Raw genomic sequence first — 18,739 nt, forward strand, 5'->3', positions numbered from 1 at the left:
CTTATGATTCCTTTAAAGAAACAATAGAGACATGCTTTTGGTCAAATAAATAAAAGCAGTGTAAATGAGTCTCAACGTGCAAGTGCCTTTAGTCCTAAAATATAGAAATGCACATCGATATCCAAACAGGACTTTCAATTGGTGAGAAGCCTCTCATAATGTGAGTCAAAATAAAATATCAATACATTGGCCATCACCAATCATGCTATAAGAATAATGGACAGGATATCACTTGCTGTGTTTTTTGTCCCCTTATATGTTGTCCGAATGACCTTTTATCTCTGTCTCGGAATGAGATTAATTGCCTTGTCATGACACTGGTCGGAGTCCTTGGCTACGGGGAGACAGTCAGATGTATAGTATTAGTTTTAGCGGTATATTTTTATTTTTAATATTTTCTGTCTTCACTTGTAAAACTATCCATCGATAATGAATTGTAATACTTTTTTCTTTTGTTGCTGCTGTTTTGAATATGATTTGTTAAAAAAAAGTATTGTATTTCACTTGTTAGGATCCTGTGATGGTGTCTTTGACTTCTAAGCGATCTCAAATTAAGCACACTGAGGGTTGCTCTTGGAATATAAATCTGTGCCCTAGCCGCACCATTTACCTTTGTCTTATTTATTCGCAGGTGCCTTTGACAAAAGTATTCTTTTGACTACTTTATGCATTTTCTGTCTTTTCAATGCCCTGAAATGACCTACATGCGTCACGAACGCCGTAAAATTCTTAAAAACAAAGAAAACAATCCTTGGCGTGGAATAATTGAAGTACATAATGTTGTTTCGCTCTGTATCAGTACGGAAAATTACTATATTTTTTGGTTCCATTTACCATTTTTTCCCACGTTCATGTAGGTATGTTGTCATCAAATTGTGTGATTTATTGGCGAAAGCCTAAGACTGAATAAACTTTGCTATTTTTGTTTTTCCAAAAGACATATTATGTTGCCTGGTGCCTCTTTTCACTGTTATAGTTGGGTTAAAGTTTTAAGTACTAGTTTTAACTGGCATTGATTAATCATAACACAATTTAAGTCCACAGCTATAAGATTGATATATGTATCCATACCCTTGTCCACACAGTGTATTCCGCTCATTAGAATTTCAAGATGATCACTATAGCATGCTGGTTTTAGAGTTGATGGAATGAGATAGAGAGAGAGAGAGAGAGAGAGAGAGAGAGAGAGAGAGAGAGAGAGAGAAAGAGAGAGAGAGAGAGAAAGAGAAAGAGAGAGAGGCCGAATTTTAGTTTAGTACTTGCTTATATAGAAATATGACCGGAGTTTAGTCAATCCCAGAAACCAATGATGTTCCACGATTCGTTAGTGCCAGAAGTTTACTTGTCATTTAGTCGAAATCAATTTGCGTATGCGATTCCTGCTGGCATGTCAGGCAATAAGTTAACGCGTCATAGCGTAATCTTAGGATGATTTTACTGCCGCTTTGATCAGCTGGACCGGTTTATTAATTATGCAGGCACATGACATCTCTCGTCCCTCAGCTAGTCTTTAATTTATTCAGTGTCATAATTTGAAGTGCTCGTAATTACAGCAGCTGTAGAGATAATAAAATTATATTAGGCGCGCTGTGAGAAAATATGTATTGAGTTATTTAAAGTCCTGAGAAAGTTAAGAGGGATTTGAAAAATATCACTACAGCCATCTCAATCTATTAACACTTAAAAGTAAACATTTTACCTCCGTAATGAGACAAAAGTTATTATGTCAGTATATGTCATACATTACCGGCAACGGTGTAAATTCCAGTGACGAGGAGAATAATGGATATAGAGATGTAGATATTTACTCCAAGAAGTTGGTTCATGAAGATGGCACCAGAATAGATCTCACCCTGTGGAATGAAAGTATTATGTGATGATGAATATTTTGACTTAGATCTTGAATCGCTGCAACAGAGAAGACAGCGAGATAAAGTGGCAATATTTTACTAAGGCCTAAACGAACAAAGTAAAATTTCTTCTCGAAGATATTCAACAAAATAAGAGTAAGCCATCCAAGTACATGGTTCCTCACTCAAGAGTGGATACCTTGTACTCTTTCACGTATGCCATGGTATATTTTGATGGTTATAGTTATATTTCAAAATAATTAAAACTGAATTTATAGTACAGGTGAAAATGATAATGATGATGGTGGTGATAATGATAATAATAATAATGATGAGGAAGAATGATGATGATGATGATGATGATGATGATGATGATGATGATGATGATGATGATGATGATGATGATGATGATAATAATAATAATAATAATAATAATAATAATAATAATAATAATAATAATAATAATAAGAACTCTTATGCAACATTCAGTGAGAGGTTTTTATTCAACATAAACGAAATGCATAGCGCTGCACGAAAAAGTAAATTTGCTTAGTAAAGCTTATGATAATATTTCCTAAAACATCCTATCTGAATATTTAGATATAATATACTAATTGAGAAGGATTAGACAGCCTCCTAAGAATGAGTCTAGTACTGTATGCAGATTTTAAAATCATTTCTATTTTTTATGGTTGACGATCATAATATGATACCCTCTTTATAAAAAAAATAATTTATTTATGAATTTTTTTTAAAATATAAAAATCAATTGTAAACGACGTTGCGATTCTGAAAGACCAATAATTATTTCTGGCTGATATGTAGACATGGCTGCCTGACGATTGCTAAGGCCAAGGACAATGGGCTTGATCCTTATTGAAAACTCTATCTGTTCAAGATATATGTACTTAAAAGTGTAGATACGATAATGCTTTGACTGTTTACTCCCCGTGTCAAGGCAAAGTTGGAGGTTGTTATCATTGATTCACCATTGATCCCGTCGCCTAGGCATTCCATGAAGGAATATTATAGATCATCCATAAAACAGAATGTCTGCTGTCAACAGGAATAACCCGCGTTGTCCCAAGTGAGCAAATTCGGGTTTTAAAATCTTGACCAAGGAAAAAAAACGAAAGATCCTAAAGCGGCGCTCGAACCCGGAGCCGTCCGGATGACAGTGAAGTGTCTTAACAATTCGGTCAATTCAACCCCTGTACGAATACGTTTAATGTAACATTACTTAAGTAGTCCTTTGGAGCCATTAGGCCCATGGAGACCCGATAGGACGCTAGTCTAAAGCAAAGTACTTTTCGTCAGATCTAACAGACCTAGCCACCCAATCAATTAATCACTGCTGGGCGGACAGAGGGAGGATGGTCGGAAAAAAAAAACAAACCTACATTGCACTGATCTTAGTCACTCTTCGTGTGAAGCACGCGCTCTACCGACTAAACTATCGGGAACACCTTAATAGTAAAGGATGCGTAAAACATTTATGGATCATTTGAATTCAGGTAAAGGATGAAAATTGAATCAATCAAGCATAAAACATAAAAGTAAACTTCTAGATTTACTTAGATGTTTACAAAGAACATAAAGATAGATATCGACTAGACAGATACCGTTTTAGGTCGACTATTGTGACCCATCGACTCAAAACGGTATTATGCCCGGACTGTTTGGATGGCGAAGATTGAATTCATTGTCAGAAATAAGAGACTCGTGCCAGCATCTCTTATTTTATTCAGAAGAAAATGAATACAAATTCTGGAAATGCAAACAAGAACGCACCAAATCGTTTGTGAGCATTTTAATTTTAAATTCAATTGTTGCAGTCTGAATCATCCTAAACAAAATAGCGGGTTAAGCCAGTGGGTATTTTATATATATATATATATATATATATATATATATATATATATATATATATATATATATATATATATATAATATATTATTATTATTATTATTTTAATAAATTTTATTTTACTGTTGTAAATATCAAAATAATAAAAATAATATAATATATATATATATATATATATATATATATATATATATATATATATATATATATATATATATATATATATATATATATATACGAGATAATTTCGATAAAAAGCATTTTTGCAGTATGTGCATAATTCCATTCACTTCATATCTAAACCTATTTCCAGAAAACTTGATGGAATAGAAAAGTGGCCATTCAAAGCCAAGTGGCCCATGGATCCGAAGTTTATCCCTGTTTCAAAAGAGTCACCCCCCCCCCCCTTCCCCCTCCCTCTTCAAAAATCCCAAACTATATTCTATATGGGACAAGTTACTTCTAGGTGCCCTTTGTATATCGTTCCGATACATCGCCAGGTTTCAAGAATTGTTTTAAAAAGTGTCTGTAGTCGATGGATACGACAAAAGCCTACCTTTTATATTGATGCTATGCATTTAGGTAAAACACTCAAAACATTCACTCACTGAATCCTCTTCAGTCCTGCGATGCAAGGGATCTCCACCTGTTCCTGTCAGCAACTATTTTTGGGGCCATTTCGAGGGACAGACCTCTCTGTTTTAGGTCCCTCTCTACGGTACGTCTCCAAGTCTCCTTGGGGTGGCCTCGCTTCCTCTTTCATTGGGGTGTCCATTGCACAGCCTTTCATATCAGTGTTTCATGCCCCAACCATTGCCATCTTCTCCATTTAATGAGACTCTCCAGAGACTCCAATTCAGCTCTCGCTTTCAGGTCCTCATTTGAGATTGTGTTTGGCCAGAATATCTTGAAGATTCGTCGCAAACATTTATTTTGGAATACTTCAAGTTTCTGGATGATACTCTCTGTGATCTTCCAACATTCTGATCCATAGAGCAAAACGCCTAAGACATTACTTTTAAAAATCTTTATTTTAGTGCTGGAATATAATCTCGTTGCTATCTAAATTTGTTTAAGGATAGCGAATGGGTAGTCTTTGACAGGAACCCGACCAACCCCGACCCAGAGCGTCCAAGTGTTGCGGAGAGTTAGCGGAATGGTCCCTAGATATTGGGGCTAGCTGCTTGCAGTCGCTGACAAACTGGCGGCGGTTCTTGAAGGTGGGGGGAGGGGGGCGAAGCAGATGGGTGCTACTCTCGAAATTGTCCATTTAATCTTTTGATAGATCCGTCTAGGCGAGTCAAGGGCGCCTAATAAAACTAAACCTTTACCCCTGTCGTCTTGGGAACTTCGGGAGGAAGAAAGACAACTCAAAACATTCGCCAGTAGGAAATAACGTACCAGCACACAAAACTATGTGTAACTTGGACGTTTATGGACTGAGTGATTTAATAAAAATGGCTGTCTAAAAACAATAACAAAGAACTGAGTGACGTCATCTTTCTTTACTTCTGTAAAGCAATACCCTTACCGATATTTTTGTCAGGATATAGAGTATCAAAGAGAGAACGGAGAGGAACACTCGAAGACGGACTCCTCCAAATCTCTTTTTCAGATACTCCGGCATGGTGAACGCCTGGGGAAAGAATGTGGAAATTATGTCAGATAAACACAGGAATACACATTTACTAGGATTTGAACCAACTAACTGCTGTATTCTGGAAAAAAATATGTATTTAAAAATGTCACAAGGAAATTCGTCTTTCAATCATCGATCGATTTAAATTACCCTCGTCTTGGCAAAAACTCCCAAACCTGGGATTCCTTAGAGACCTCGCGAGGTCCCAGGTTTGAGAATTTTTGCCAAGATGAGGTTCATTTAAATCGATCGATATTTTAAGAACGAGTTTTCTGGCCAAATTTTTTAATACAAATTTTTCAAGAGCACGTTAATTGTCACGCATTTTGATTTATTATCATTAAAATTATGGTTGTCATCAATTCTCGTATAACCATTTTAAATTACTCGTAATGGAGGAAAATAAATATAATAAAAGAACTTACCCCGCTTGCAACGTAAACAGGTACAAACACCCATCCTAATGCTATGAGTAGGTAGATAGCCTGAAACACGAAACAGGACGGAAAACAATAAATAAATTGTTAAATGATAGATACAATTAAAGAGATTTAACGTTTGAAAAAACATTAAGATTCGATTCTCAAACATTTGGCATTTTATTATAATTTTGTTTTTACACTGTAATCGTTTTGTCATACTTTCGTTTTTACACATTCAGTACTTTGTTTTCCTTTCGTTTTTACACAATTAGTACTTTGTTTTCAGTTCGTTTTTACTATCGGAACAATGGCGGACGCCCTGATGAAATACTTCTCCGACGAGCATATACGTGTGCCAAAAGGAGAAAAACATTATAAATTTGATCATGTTTTGACCTTTATACATTCTGATCACCTGACATGAGAAAAAGTTCTAGCCAGCATGAAGAATAAAAAGTACCGATTTTCTTTGTTTAGAGCCACACTGCTCGTTGCTGGGCGGACGTGACATCATACTATCCAATCCTATTCTTTATCTTTCCTAATGTGTTCAGCTCTATTGAGGTACTGCATTTGCTGCCTAAGTCTTGATTGGTGGTGAAAAAATGATAATAGACACTTAAATAACCACGCCTCTCGGACAGTCGTATAATGTAAACAATGGCAGTGATTGGTAAACGTTGCGTATTTCATAAGTTTTACTGTCGATGGCATACGTCTAAGTAAAATACACACTGTTTTCCCGCTTGATCAATAGAACCAGCACAGTAAAGCATTGTGTAAATTTAAACCTTTATAATATGATCGAGAAAATCGTGTTATAACTAGTCACCCATTTGGCGGGTATAAAAACTAACAATGATCAGACAGAGGTCGATACCATTCACGTTATTGTTTCTAAACAACCCGAGCACGTGTGAAGATGTGTCTCATATTCCATGTTCTGATCCGGTCAAAAATCTACTGGTTAATTATATACAAGGACAGAAATACATGGGACTGTCATCCAATAGTTATGGCTTTACCGTAGCCATCTTTAACTTATAGCCTGACACCGTAGCCATCGTTAACTTATAGCCCGACACCGTAGCCATCGTTAACTTATAGCCTGATACCGTAGCCATCGTTAACTTATAGCCTGACACCGTAGCCATCGTTAACTTATAGCCTGACACCGTAGCCATCGTTAACTTATAGCCTGACACCGTTCCCATCGTTAACTTATAGCCTGATACCGTAGCCATCGTTAACTTATAGCCCGACACCGTAGCCATCGTTAACTTATAGCCTGATACCGTAGCCATCGTTAACTTATAGCCTGACACCGTAGCCATCGTTAACTAATAGCTGGCACTGACCAAAAAATGACGTCAAAAGACCAGTCTTTGGCCACAAAGAAATCAAATCGTGAGTTGTATTCAATAGTTCAACCAATGGGACCACTTGTTTCCATGAGTACTAATAACGACAACTCACTTGGCGGAGCAAAAAACAAATAATGACGTCATAAGACCAGTCCTTTTGGGTCTTAGTGCCAGGCTATAACTTACTCTTCTACAGTCGTAACGTCACTTCCTTCTTAATGACGCATGGCAACTTAGTAACTGGCTCTAAACAATCGGAACAATGGCGGACGCCGTATGAAATATTTCTCCGGCGAGCATAAAAGCGTATCCAGAGGAGAAAAAAACCCCATAAATCTGATCATGTTTTGACTTTTACACACTCTGATCACAAGGCATATGAAAAGTTCTAGCCAGCATGAAGAATAAAAAGGATTATTTTCTTTGTTTAGAACCAAGATGGCCGCCGTTGCCGGCGGCGTGACATCAGACTACTGAATCCAATGTGTGATTTTCAGTCACTCGGAGAAACCACCAAGTCTGAGAAATGTTGTATAGATAGTATGCGCTTGCCTAAGAATGTCACGACATAGCCATCCGGAAGTATAACGGAGCAAAACACTAAACTAGGTGTAACCATGAACTTTTATAGTCTGGATAACAAAGTTTAGTGAGAATTACTCATAAAGGCGGATGGCAAAAATAATAACAAAGACCAGACTGACGTCAACTTCATTCTATCTCTCTAAGTTGCCCTTCTGTATTCAGTGTGCGCTATGTGGTCTTGTGGTATGACACTCGCTTTCGGATCGGAAGGTCCTGGGTTCGAGCCTCGCTCGGCGCATTGTTGAGTCCTTGGAGTAGTAGTATCGTTCGGCTACACTTCTATGTTTAAGGTATCAATCCAGGTTCTGAAGTCATCATCACATTTGTTGATGGTTTTCAAATCCCCCTTCAAGTTTTGTCTCTGGGCAATCTAGTACGAGATGGTTTGCACCTTGTGGTGCTTGGTTGCACTTTGGGCATGTTGGTGATTCTTGGAGCCCCCATTTGTGCATGTTGGCAGCTGTTCTTGTATGTTTTGACCGTAGTCTATTTGCAGCTACCCTGTATTTTCTTGTTGATCCTGTAGACCTGGGAGAATTTTACAGGGATCTTCAATTAGTTCCCCTCCTGTTGGTTTATTCCTTTTCCATTCCTCGCACCAGGCTTCTTGGGTGTTGTAGTTTTCTTTCTTTGATAGGTAGAAAGGTGAACGAGATTTTAGTCTTGATGTTGGGGCGCAGTTTTGTACATGGTTGCAGAGGAGTTCCACTATCTTCTTCAGCTCTGGATATCAATTTCTGTGTTGCATCCTCTCTCCTCAAGTGGGTGGTGTTATAGCGCTCATGACTGGCAGCCATTGTGTTGGATTTGATTTCAGACATCAAGTTACTATTCGCATCGAGTCTCTTAGTTTCGCATCAACAAGGTTTGTATGGGCACTTCTCGTCCAAACAGGAGCACAATATTCTGCCACACTGTAGCAAAGGGCCAGGGTTGATGTTCTGAGAAGAGTTTGCGATGCTCCCAATGTTGTTACTGCCAGTTTTCTGAGTAGACAATTTCGTTTCCCTATCTTTCTTGCTGTACTCTCAAGATGGGTTCTATAGGTCAGCCGTCTATCCAGTGTCACTCCGAGGTATTTTGGATTTTGATCAGTTGGTAGTGTTGTGTCATCAATCTTGATCATCAGTTTTCGTTTTGATTCCCTGTTGTTAAGATGAAATGCAGTTGCAACTGTTTTTGTCGTATTCATTTTTAAATACCACCTGTCAAAATACCTTTTCATGGCCGTTGTGTCTTTGCTAAGCGTTGTTTCTATATCTTCCCAGTTTCTTGATTGTTATGCTAAGGCCCAGTCATCTGCATATCCTAGTTTTGTGGAAATTGTTTGAGGCATGTCGCTTATGTAGACGTTAAACAGCTGGTGCTAAGACTGAGCCTTGTGGTACTCCATTTTTTATTCTTCTGACATTGCTGGTGTTGCACTAAGTACCACATGGAAATTTCTAGGTCCTTTCATGTATGAGAGCAGTTTCAAGATTTTTCTGCATGGAATTATTTTTGCAAGTTTCAGCATCAAGCCACCAGTCCACACTGTGTCATACGCAGCAGAGAGATCAATAAACAATGTGCCTGTTTTTAATTTCTTTTCAAATCCATTTTCAATTAAGGAGGTGAGGGCAAGGACCTGCTCGGTTGTGCATCTATTTCGTTGAAACTCTGCCTGTTCAATTGGGATTATAGGATTCAAGTAAGGGGTTATTCTTGGTAATATTATTTTTTCTAGTAGTTTGTAGAGGCAACATAGTAGAGATAGCTAGATGGCTCTGTTGCTGGTTTTCCTGGTTTGAGGATGGCTATAACTCTAGCATGTTTCCATGTTTGTGGGTATCTTCCTTTGTCAAGTATGTCAGACATTACGGCAGCCAACCAGTTCTTTGCGTTGTGTCCAAGGTGTGTTATCATATCTGGATATATGCCATCGATCCCTGCTTCTTTTCCATTCTTCATACTTTTGATACCTTCATGTATTTCTTCGTGACTGATTGGGAAGGTCCACATTAAGCCAGATGATGGGAGAGAGTCGAGAGTTTTTCTGTATTCCTTGCGGATATTTCTTTCGAACATCTGATCTGGAACGTGTTGTCCGCGTTGCTTAATTTTCTTGTGCCACAGTATCTGCGGACACGAGTGGAGCGGTTTTGGTTCGGTTGTTTTCAGGGTTAAGTTTCCTAATCAGTTGCCAAGCATGTCGACTCGAGTGTCTCATATCCAAGTTTTCTACTGTGTCAATCCATCTTTGTCTTCTGTCCTCTTGAAGGGTATTTAATAGCTGTTCTGCTACATCCTGGTTTTGGGTTTTTTCATATTGTTCGAGAAGTTTTTCACTCGCGTCTGACCAGCATGGAATGTGCCACTGTCTGACTCCTCTTGGGATGTATTTTTAAGCATTGGGATGTATTTTTAAGCACTTGTCAATATCAGTTTGCTAAATCTCTGTATGTTATCAGCCGATGATGGAATTCTTGGGCATACTTTCTCTATATATGACGTGTACTCCTCCCAGTTTGCTTTTTTGAAGTTCCACCTTGGTTTGGCAATAGCTTCCGTTCTGGCGATTTCTATTCCAGTTGTTATGACAACAGGCCTATGCTGGCTATTTGGAAATGCTCCAAGGACTTCTCTAGCTGCTTCAAGTGGTTTGTGATTCTTGTCTTTCGTCACAAGTGCCAGGTCAGGGGTGTATTCTTTCTTCCAGCGAGCTGATCTGAAAGTTCCACAGCTATTTGGGTGTAAAGAAGATGAGCATCGACTTGGTTTATCCATGCCTGTAGTTCGATGCCTGGTGGGTTGGCTTCTTTGTATCCCCAGTTATTGTGATGGCTATTAAAATCTCCAATAATCAGTGTAGGATGTTGCAGATGTTGTTTTGGTGGTTCAGACCATTTGATCGATGGAGGTTTGTAGATGTTTGTGATCTCCAGGTTCCCAACGTTTATTGTGCTTCTCTGTGTACCAGTGTCATCAGTTGTACCTCCAAGGTCGTACACTTGTTCTGGGTTTCTGGCGTATGTGCTTATGCCATATTTTGGGTGGGATTGTTTGTTGACTTCTGTATATCCGGCAATGTTGGATCTGGATGGAACTGACTGATGATCCAAGTGTGTTTCTTGCAGAAGCAGGATATCAATACTATGGTCTTAAAGAAGTCTACTGAGATAGTCACATTTTTGCATTGAAATGCCTTCCACATTAAGAAACATTATTCTCAATCTTTCTCCTAGTACGATGTTGTTTTGTAATATGTGGTTGAAGTCTTGTTTATTTTTCGAGGCTGCAGGACTTCGTTCAGCAGCTACGCGGACCTTTTTATGCTGGGCGCCGTCCGAGCCAGTATGAATAAATTTCCTCCTTGTACTTTTCATTATCAGAAGTGTGGGTCAGGAAAAGGCAAGCCTTGTCTGAACGCCGGGTTGGATCATCCTTCGTCTGGTCCCTATCCTGTTGCTGTTCCAGCACGATTACATCCAAGCTGGTATCACCTTCAGGGTCATTGGGGCACGCAAGCTCTTGCACGATTGCAACGTGCTGATCCGGTAGCAGGAGAGTCCTTGGAAAAGACTCTTTACTCACATTTCTCACCGTACTCAGGCCGTCAACAGGGTTGTCTCTTTCGGAAAAAAATTGTAATATCGACTAACAGGCGTCATGTCTCGTTCTACTTGTTACGTGTTGCCGTTGGTCGGGGACCCTTTGTAAAGAGCTTTGAGCACATTTTAGTGGATATTGCGCTATATATGTTGTTGTATTTAGATAGTCATTTCAGTGATCAGTTCTCACGAAATTATCTCAATCGGAGTGTGAACGTTCAAGGTTACACGTAGTTTTGTATGTTGGTATTTTACATCCAGCTGTCGAAAGTTATGAGTATTTTACCTAAACGCATAGCATCAATTAGGCGCTCTTACAATTTTTTTACAGACATAACTCGACATTGGCCCAGTACTCCTTTTTACGACATAGTTATATAAACACAACACACGGTAGGCTAAGCCTCGAACCAGGGACCTAAAAGGAGAAGAATGTCGTATCTATTAAGACTATCAAGCCACTCATTGCACTATGTCTTATTATGACTTTAATAATTATCATACAAGAACGAATGTAACAGCTTTAAACAAAAAAGAACAAAATAACATGTTTCTTATTTTTTAAGCTCTTGCATACATTTTGTTAATTACTGTTTTGAGTCCCGATCTTCCGGCAGTTTAGTAAATCATATGACTTGATATTTTAAAGGGACAGAAGGGGAGGAGGGGGTGAGAGGGGCGAGGTTTACAAAATTATGTTAATGGAATGAATAATTTACTCACATGCCATTCGTAGATTGCCACTGCAAATCCCGATGCAGCCGCTGCTCCTGCAAGACCGATGAACATCGGGGCCCCAACATTGCTTGCAACTATAGATGAACCGATCTGGGAAGAGAAAAAAAAATGAATGAGCGATTAAATTACGCAGTTGTAAGCAACTCGGGTACATCTAAAACAGAAAGTCTTCAAAGAAAAACCATTCTCTTCCGCCCCCCCCCCCTCCCCCTTTTCGAAAAAGTGTTTTTTTTTCTCTTAATGATCTGAAAAAAAAATGTGAATGAAACGGTGCCAGACAAAGAAAGAAAAAAAAAGAAAGAAACATACAAGAAAAAAAAACATCCAAAAAAAAAAAAGTCAGCTAGCCTGCCTCGACAGCAGGTTCCAGTTGGAGTGGAAGATGGCGTCGATTGTAGAGTGTCCCTCTCGTGGCCTGGTGGAGATGCCGTAATAGTCGGGTCGGGAGTTCGACTCCCTATCGCTGCAATGTTGTTGGTTTTTGTTTGTTTGTTTGTTGTTTTTTTAAAAAGTTATCTGGCACCTCTTTCCTCACTTCGTTTCTTGTTAATGTCCAAATCCATGAGTCAAGTCGAATAGTGTCGTTGGTCGAATAAAGTCGAGACTTTTACCGTCCCCTTCGTAAACTAAAGGCCTGATACTGACCAGTGATCTTCGTCTTCTTTTATGACTATTTTTTTTTTTTTTGGTAAGTGTCAGGCTTTTAGTTACGGCCTTTACATCCTGACGACCACGAGCCATGAAATTCCTTTGTAGTCGCGTACTAATAAATATGTTTGTCACACAAGTCATTGACACGGAGTGTATACCGTCAACAACTGACCATTGCTCTGCCATATTCTGAATAGGATTCAATAGTCTGATGTCACCAGCAGCTTGGTTCTAAACAAAGAAAATCGGTACTTTTTATTCTTCATACTGGCTAGAACTATTCATATGTCATGTGATCAGAAAGTATAAAAGTCAAAACATGATCAGATTTATAATGTTTTTTCCCTTCTGGATACACTTTTCTGCGCGTCGGAGAAATATTTCATAAGGGCGTCCGCCATTGTTGCGATAGTTTAGGACCAGTTACTAAGTTATTATGCGTCACTACGAGGGAAGTGACGCCACGACTGTCTACCCTATTTAGATTTTTTTTTTTTAGATTTTGGACAGCAAACCCGTCCTTCACATATCGGTCGATGATAATATTTACTTATCAAAAACTATCAAGCCTGGGACGTTGGAGAGTTTTTCAACAAGGTAAGAGTAATTTTTATCTATCAAAATGTGAAGAACGAGTTTTCTTGCCAAATATTTTTAACGCGTTTTTTTTTTCTTTCTCAGACAAACGGCAGTGCTGCTACATGACTGTGCAAATAATAATATCTGCAGCTGTGTGGTCTTGTCGTATGGCACTCACTTTCGGATCGGAAGGTCCTGGGTTCGAGCCTCGCGCTGGGCGCATGGTTGAGTCCTTGGAAAAGGCTCTTTACTCACATTCTTTCACCGCACTCAGGTGTAAGAAGATGAGTACATGACCGTTAACAGCGTTGTTTTGTCTGAAAACAGGCGGCATGTCCCGTCCTATGTGTTAAATGTTGCTGTTGACCAGGGACCCCTTGTAAAGCGCTTTAAGCACATTAAGTGGATATTGCTCTGTATGTGACCCTCCGCCTCGAAACGGTATTAAGTCGGATTCTTCAATTTTGGATTTGTGGTACCCAATCATAACTTATTTTATGCTTTAAAATTGTATACCAAATTGATAAAACTATAATTATTCATTGCCGAGATATGACCGTTTGAAGTAGGGAATGTGTAAAAACCAAGTTTTGAGAAAATCGACTTTGAAGTGAGGCAACCGTTTTCACGCACAGTCGAATCAATGGGAAAAGATAACTCCTTAGATACGGGCATTGAAAATTTGACGAGACTAGTAAAATTTGCAGAGACACCAATTTTCAATTTGACTCAGAGGAATTTCAGACACCACTCGGAGGAATTTCCACACACAAAAAAGGGAATTCGGATGGTATTTGATATTGTGTTTAAATATTGTATAGATCTAAATAGATAACTGCCGGTTAGAACTATATTATGATAATTGCCAAATACAACCCCAAAGTTTCCTTATTTCAAATGAAGTAAAGCTCCAAAACCTAAGAGAAAAATACTAGAAAGTACGATTTCCTGACTTGGGGTCCATTTGGCCCCCATGACTTTATATAGAAAAATACTAAAGATTTCAACAGAGGAATGTTATTTCTTTCATTTCATTCCACAATTTTCTATAATAGTAATAATAATAATAATAATAATAATAATAATAATAATAATAATAATAATAATAATAATAATAATAATAATAATAATAATAGTAATAATAATAATAATAACCCTAATAATATTATATATTTAGTCTTGGAAATGGTGGCTCTTGAGAGAAAGTCAACTCTCGTTTTGAATGTGTCACTGATAGTTGCATTTTAAAACTTTAAATTTATATAACTTATCCTCAATATTTAAGTTGAATTATTATGTTTTCATGTAGAAAAATGATTGTAGTTTCTGAAACAACCAAAAACTGAAATGTGATAATTTTGATAATTTCCACTTTATAAAACCGGTTTTCTTCGTATTCCAAATTCCGACTTAACACCGCTTCGAGGCGTAGGGTCACATATAAGCTCAATTTTTTATTATTTTTTTTTTAATATCTGGCCCATGGGTGCTGCGTCGCGTCACGTTTTATGACAAAGTCGTGCTATGTTGAGCCGTGGTCAAGGACTGGATGATTAATAATGATCGTTAAGCGACTTGTTCTTGGATCAGACCTACATTTATAGTGTAATAAGTACAATTTGGCTCATAAGTGAATAGGTACCTGGCAGTGAGATATTTTGTAAGAGCGCATTTATACAAAAAATATATAGGCTATACCGTCAATCAGGCGATTTGTGACTTAGACTGTTTGAAATTGAAATTCGGTTCTCTTATAGAACCTGCTTTAAGAATAAATGAAGCGTTGCAAAGCGCATTGAGCAAAGATGTAACCGTGGGCCGTGCACGTTCACGCATTTGGAGATTGATAACCGGGCTCCAATTATGGAGTTGTTTTAACATTGTTGTTATGGAGGATAAATATGGAGAAATCAGCAAAAGCATCGAAATAAACCATGGAACTGTATTGTTTGGCTTCTAGTGGTCCTCTAATAGTTTTTGTAGTGTTAATCGAAGACTTAAAAATTGCTCGCTACCCTTTGGATAAAATGCCTACCCAGTCGGGTGGACAAAAAAAGTCAGAAATATAATATAACCGAGATCGATTCAGGTCTCTCGTATGTGAGGCGAGTGGTCTACCAAATTAAATAAACTATCGGGATTCCTTTTTTGCACCTGAGATTTTCTTGGTCCTGCTATGATATTTAAAAATAATTTAATTTAGCTTTTTTATATACCCCACATCCACTAAATGTGCTCAAAGCGCTTTACAAGGGGTCCCTGGTCAACAGCAACATTTAACATGTAGGTCGGGACATGACGCCTGTTAGGCGATATTACAATATTTTGGACAAAGACAACGATGTTAACGGCCAGGTACTCATTTTACACCTGAGTACGGTGAGAGAATGTGAGTAAAGAGCCTTTTTCAAGGACTCAACTATGCGCCGAGCGCGAGGCTCGAACCCAGGACCTTCCGGTCCGAAAGCGAGTGTCATACCACTAGACCACATAGCCGCACAAAAATAATCCTCTTAACAATAAATATTATACTATAAAGCGCTTTGACATTTGTCTATTCTTTCACACCTCACAGACTAAATCATAATGGACATTATCGAAAAGTATGCGGAATGGTCAATTTCATTCGGTTTTGAATGCGTCTCTTTCTAATGTGATAAGATAATATGACTTGTCAGTTTGTCATAGATATCGACAATAAAAAAAACTTCAAGGAAGATATAGATTGCATAGTATACAGCTTTCTGCATTACATTACATTAGCACAAGGCATTTTAGAATTTTGTTTCAGTCAGAAAAAAAACAACAACTTTACGTTACATCAAATATCAATCGATTAAGGTAATCTCCAACTAACTCGTCATGATGCCTTAAACTTGAACTTTCTTTGAAGTCTCGGGTTGTAGCTAGATATATACCAAGTGAGATCATTTTACTCGATCTACGAGTATATTTGAAGTAAAAGATTTGAGGCCGATTTTTTAAAAAATGTGTATTGTCAGTACTATTTAGTGCAGTGACACACTTGTAAATTATATCAGAGCAGCTAGACGGGTTAAGTGGGGCGTCATTGACCCGAACGAGCTTTAGACCTATACTATAATATAATATCCAGGTTAACTTGATGCTAAAATCGGAAATTTGCAAATTATTATGAAACTGGTTACCCGGTTAAATTCAGTCTTTTGTCGTTTCGTGACCTGCAAAAATTTATGGTTTTATCTTAATTTCAAGGCCACTTTTTGGCATTGGCTTCAACCGGCCTGCACTTATTTTTCAGCTCTGATAACTCAAATTGTTATGAGCTGATTGTTGTAATGGAAATATTCTCAAACCAACGCAAAACAATGTCCATGTGAAATCAAGGTCAATATTGCGTTTGGTTATCAGGCCTGCAAATATTATGTGCACATCGGCTTTAACCCTACACAATAGAGACTGGACCCTTCCATGTCACGTAAATAGGGCAAATGCAGAAAGTCGTGACATTCATTTCACATCTTCCTATTTCCTGTTCAAAACTCATTGGAAGTGTGTACCAGTCGATCGGACAAGGTATAACCAATGAATAGGCGACATCTTGAATTATAATGTGGCATAACTATTTCAGCAGGATTTATTGGCAGATTCTTTATGATTACTGGCGTAAAAGAACGAGGATTGATCATATTCCTTGACGTACGACCAGCATTTATTTAGGCTAGAAAATAATATGATGCCATCACTTTGAAACTAAAGGATCGGTTGCACAATATATGTATCCAGTTCTCCTGAAGATTGGAACGAGTATTTTGGCATCACACTATGACGGTCATTGTAGGACAATGATTTGTGTGAGGGGATGGGGGGGGGGGGGTAAGTTTTTGTTTGTAATAATTCGTATGTTTGTTTTTATAGAAAGTTTAGTGACCATATAATCACTAGATTGAAAATAAGAAAAGAGAATGATTTAATAACGTTAGCCGTTCTACTTTATTACAAAAGAAGTCTAGAAACCATTATTCTTAAAACGAATTTTACACAAAATTCGACTCTTTGCATGGAATAGCTCAATATGTGGATCACATATTACAATCATTATTATTTGTCATATGATTTCCCCATGGACATGATATGTCAAAATGAGACTATTTGACATGATGACACATTCAGTCGTCCTGGTATCTCAATGTTTACAGCTGTCTTGTGTGGTCTGAATTCAATTCCTTGACAGCTAAAATTATATTTCTTATCGTTTTTTCATGTTCAGTAGCATTTAATTGAATTGCTTGCTGGGACTTCTATATACAAACCGAAAGTAGGGAGATGTAGAAAGAATTTAATCTGGCCAGGTCGTAATGTTGATCCAGGATCATGCCGATCTAGCAGAACCATCCCCTATATCTATTTTAGACAGAGTGCTCGATTTACTTATGATCACAATTAATTTCGATAGTTCAGTTGGTAGAGCACACGATTCACAAAAAAGGAGCCAAATTCAATCCCGGGTGCAGTCGAGACGTTTCTCTGACCCCCTGCCCCACGTCCATCAAGCATGAATGGATAGCTAGGTCTGTTAGATCTGATGGAAAAAACTCTGAGATAGACTAGCGTCCTATCCAAAGGATGGCAAGAAATTTCAATTGTTTGCTTCAAGCTATAGACATCGGGATAAACTCCGGCTCCATGGGTTAAATGGCTCTAGTGGAACTTCTTTTCAATCAAGTAGCTTTGAACATTTCTGTGGCCCCATGTATGAACTTGATAAGCACATTTCTACAACGAAAAAATGTCTTACTCAAACAGAAAAGCAACAAGTACATTTTATATTATACGATTCTTTCAACTCTTTGTATTTATTAAACGAGTTATTTTTATCGTGCCCAATAACACAACGAGCTTGCGAGTTTAATAAATACAAAGAAATGAATGAAACGTTTATTCCAACCCCCCAAGTAAGATTATTAGATATTTTGTAGCCAAGTGGTAGATATGGTATTAATACTTCTGTTCACCAAAATTGGTATCTTTCTCCTGCTAGAATGACAATTTAACCAAAAACTAAAAACGTTGGATTTGTATTCATGCGCAACAAAAGATTATTTTTAATTTCCAATCATGTCTTTTACACAAAATTTCACACCAATAAAATGTGCGAAAATATTCTGCAACCGTTGAATAAAATATTTATACAACGCGTTCAAAGCGTTATTCAACGATTACGTATTTACTAAGAAATGATAGGGTTTTCTAATGTGAGGGGTGGAAAATGAGCTCTTGAACACAGTGTCACGTTTTTAAAGCTATAACAAGAAAATAACATTATTTAACGGTGATGCACAAAAGAATAAATTATAAATGAGAAAATGGTTGTATCGTAACAATTGTGACTGTTTTTCTGTGGTTGATAGGGAGTAGATTAATAACTGATACTGAATAACCACTTCGAAATAATTTCATCGAACTTTTAAACGA

At 37.8% G+C, this 18,739-nt stretch overlaps 1 protein-coding gene across 2 annotated transcripts in view; it reads right to left on the minus strand.

Annotated features, from left to right (window-relative positions):
- LOC144971567 (sodium/glucose cotransporter 4-like) overlaps positions 1–18,739 on the minus strand; it is a 132,946-nt gene that overhangs the window by 98,122 nt on the left and 16,085 nt on the right. For both annotated transcript variants that reach the window (XM_078912609.1, XM_078912610.1), the window contains exons 3-6: positions 12,041–12,145; positions 5,782–5,841; positions 5,249–5,353; positions 1,748–1,853 (exon numbers count right to left, since the gene is read on the minus strand). In XM_078912609.1, the coding sequence (XP_078768735.1) occupies positions 1,748–1,853; positions 5,249–5,353; positions 5,782–5,841; positions 12,041–12,145 (376 nt within the window). The remainder of the gene's footprint in view (positions 1–1,747; positions 1,854–5,248; positions 5,354–5,781; positions 5,842–12,040; positions 12,146–18,739) is intronic.

The sequence above is a fragment of the Berghia stephanieae genome, chromosome 4, assembly GCF_034508935.2.
Source record: "Berghia stephanieae isolate SIO BIC M18660-M18661 chromosome 4, UCSD_Bste_1.3, whole genome shotgun sequence".
Lineage (NCBI taxonomy): Eukaryota > Metazoa > Mollusca > Gastropoda > Nudibranchia > Aeolidiidae > Berghia > Berghia stephanieae.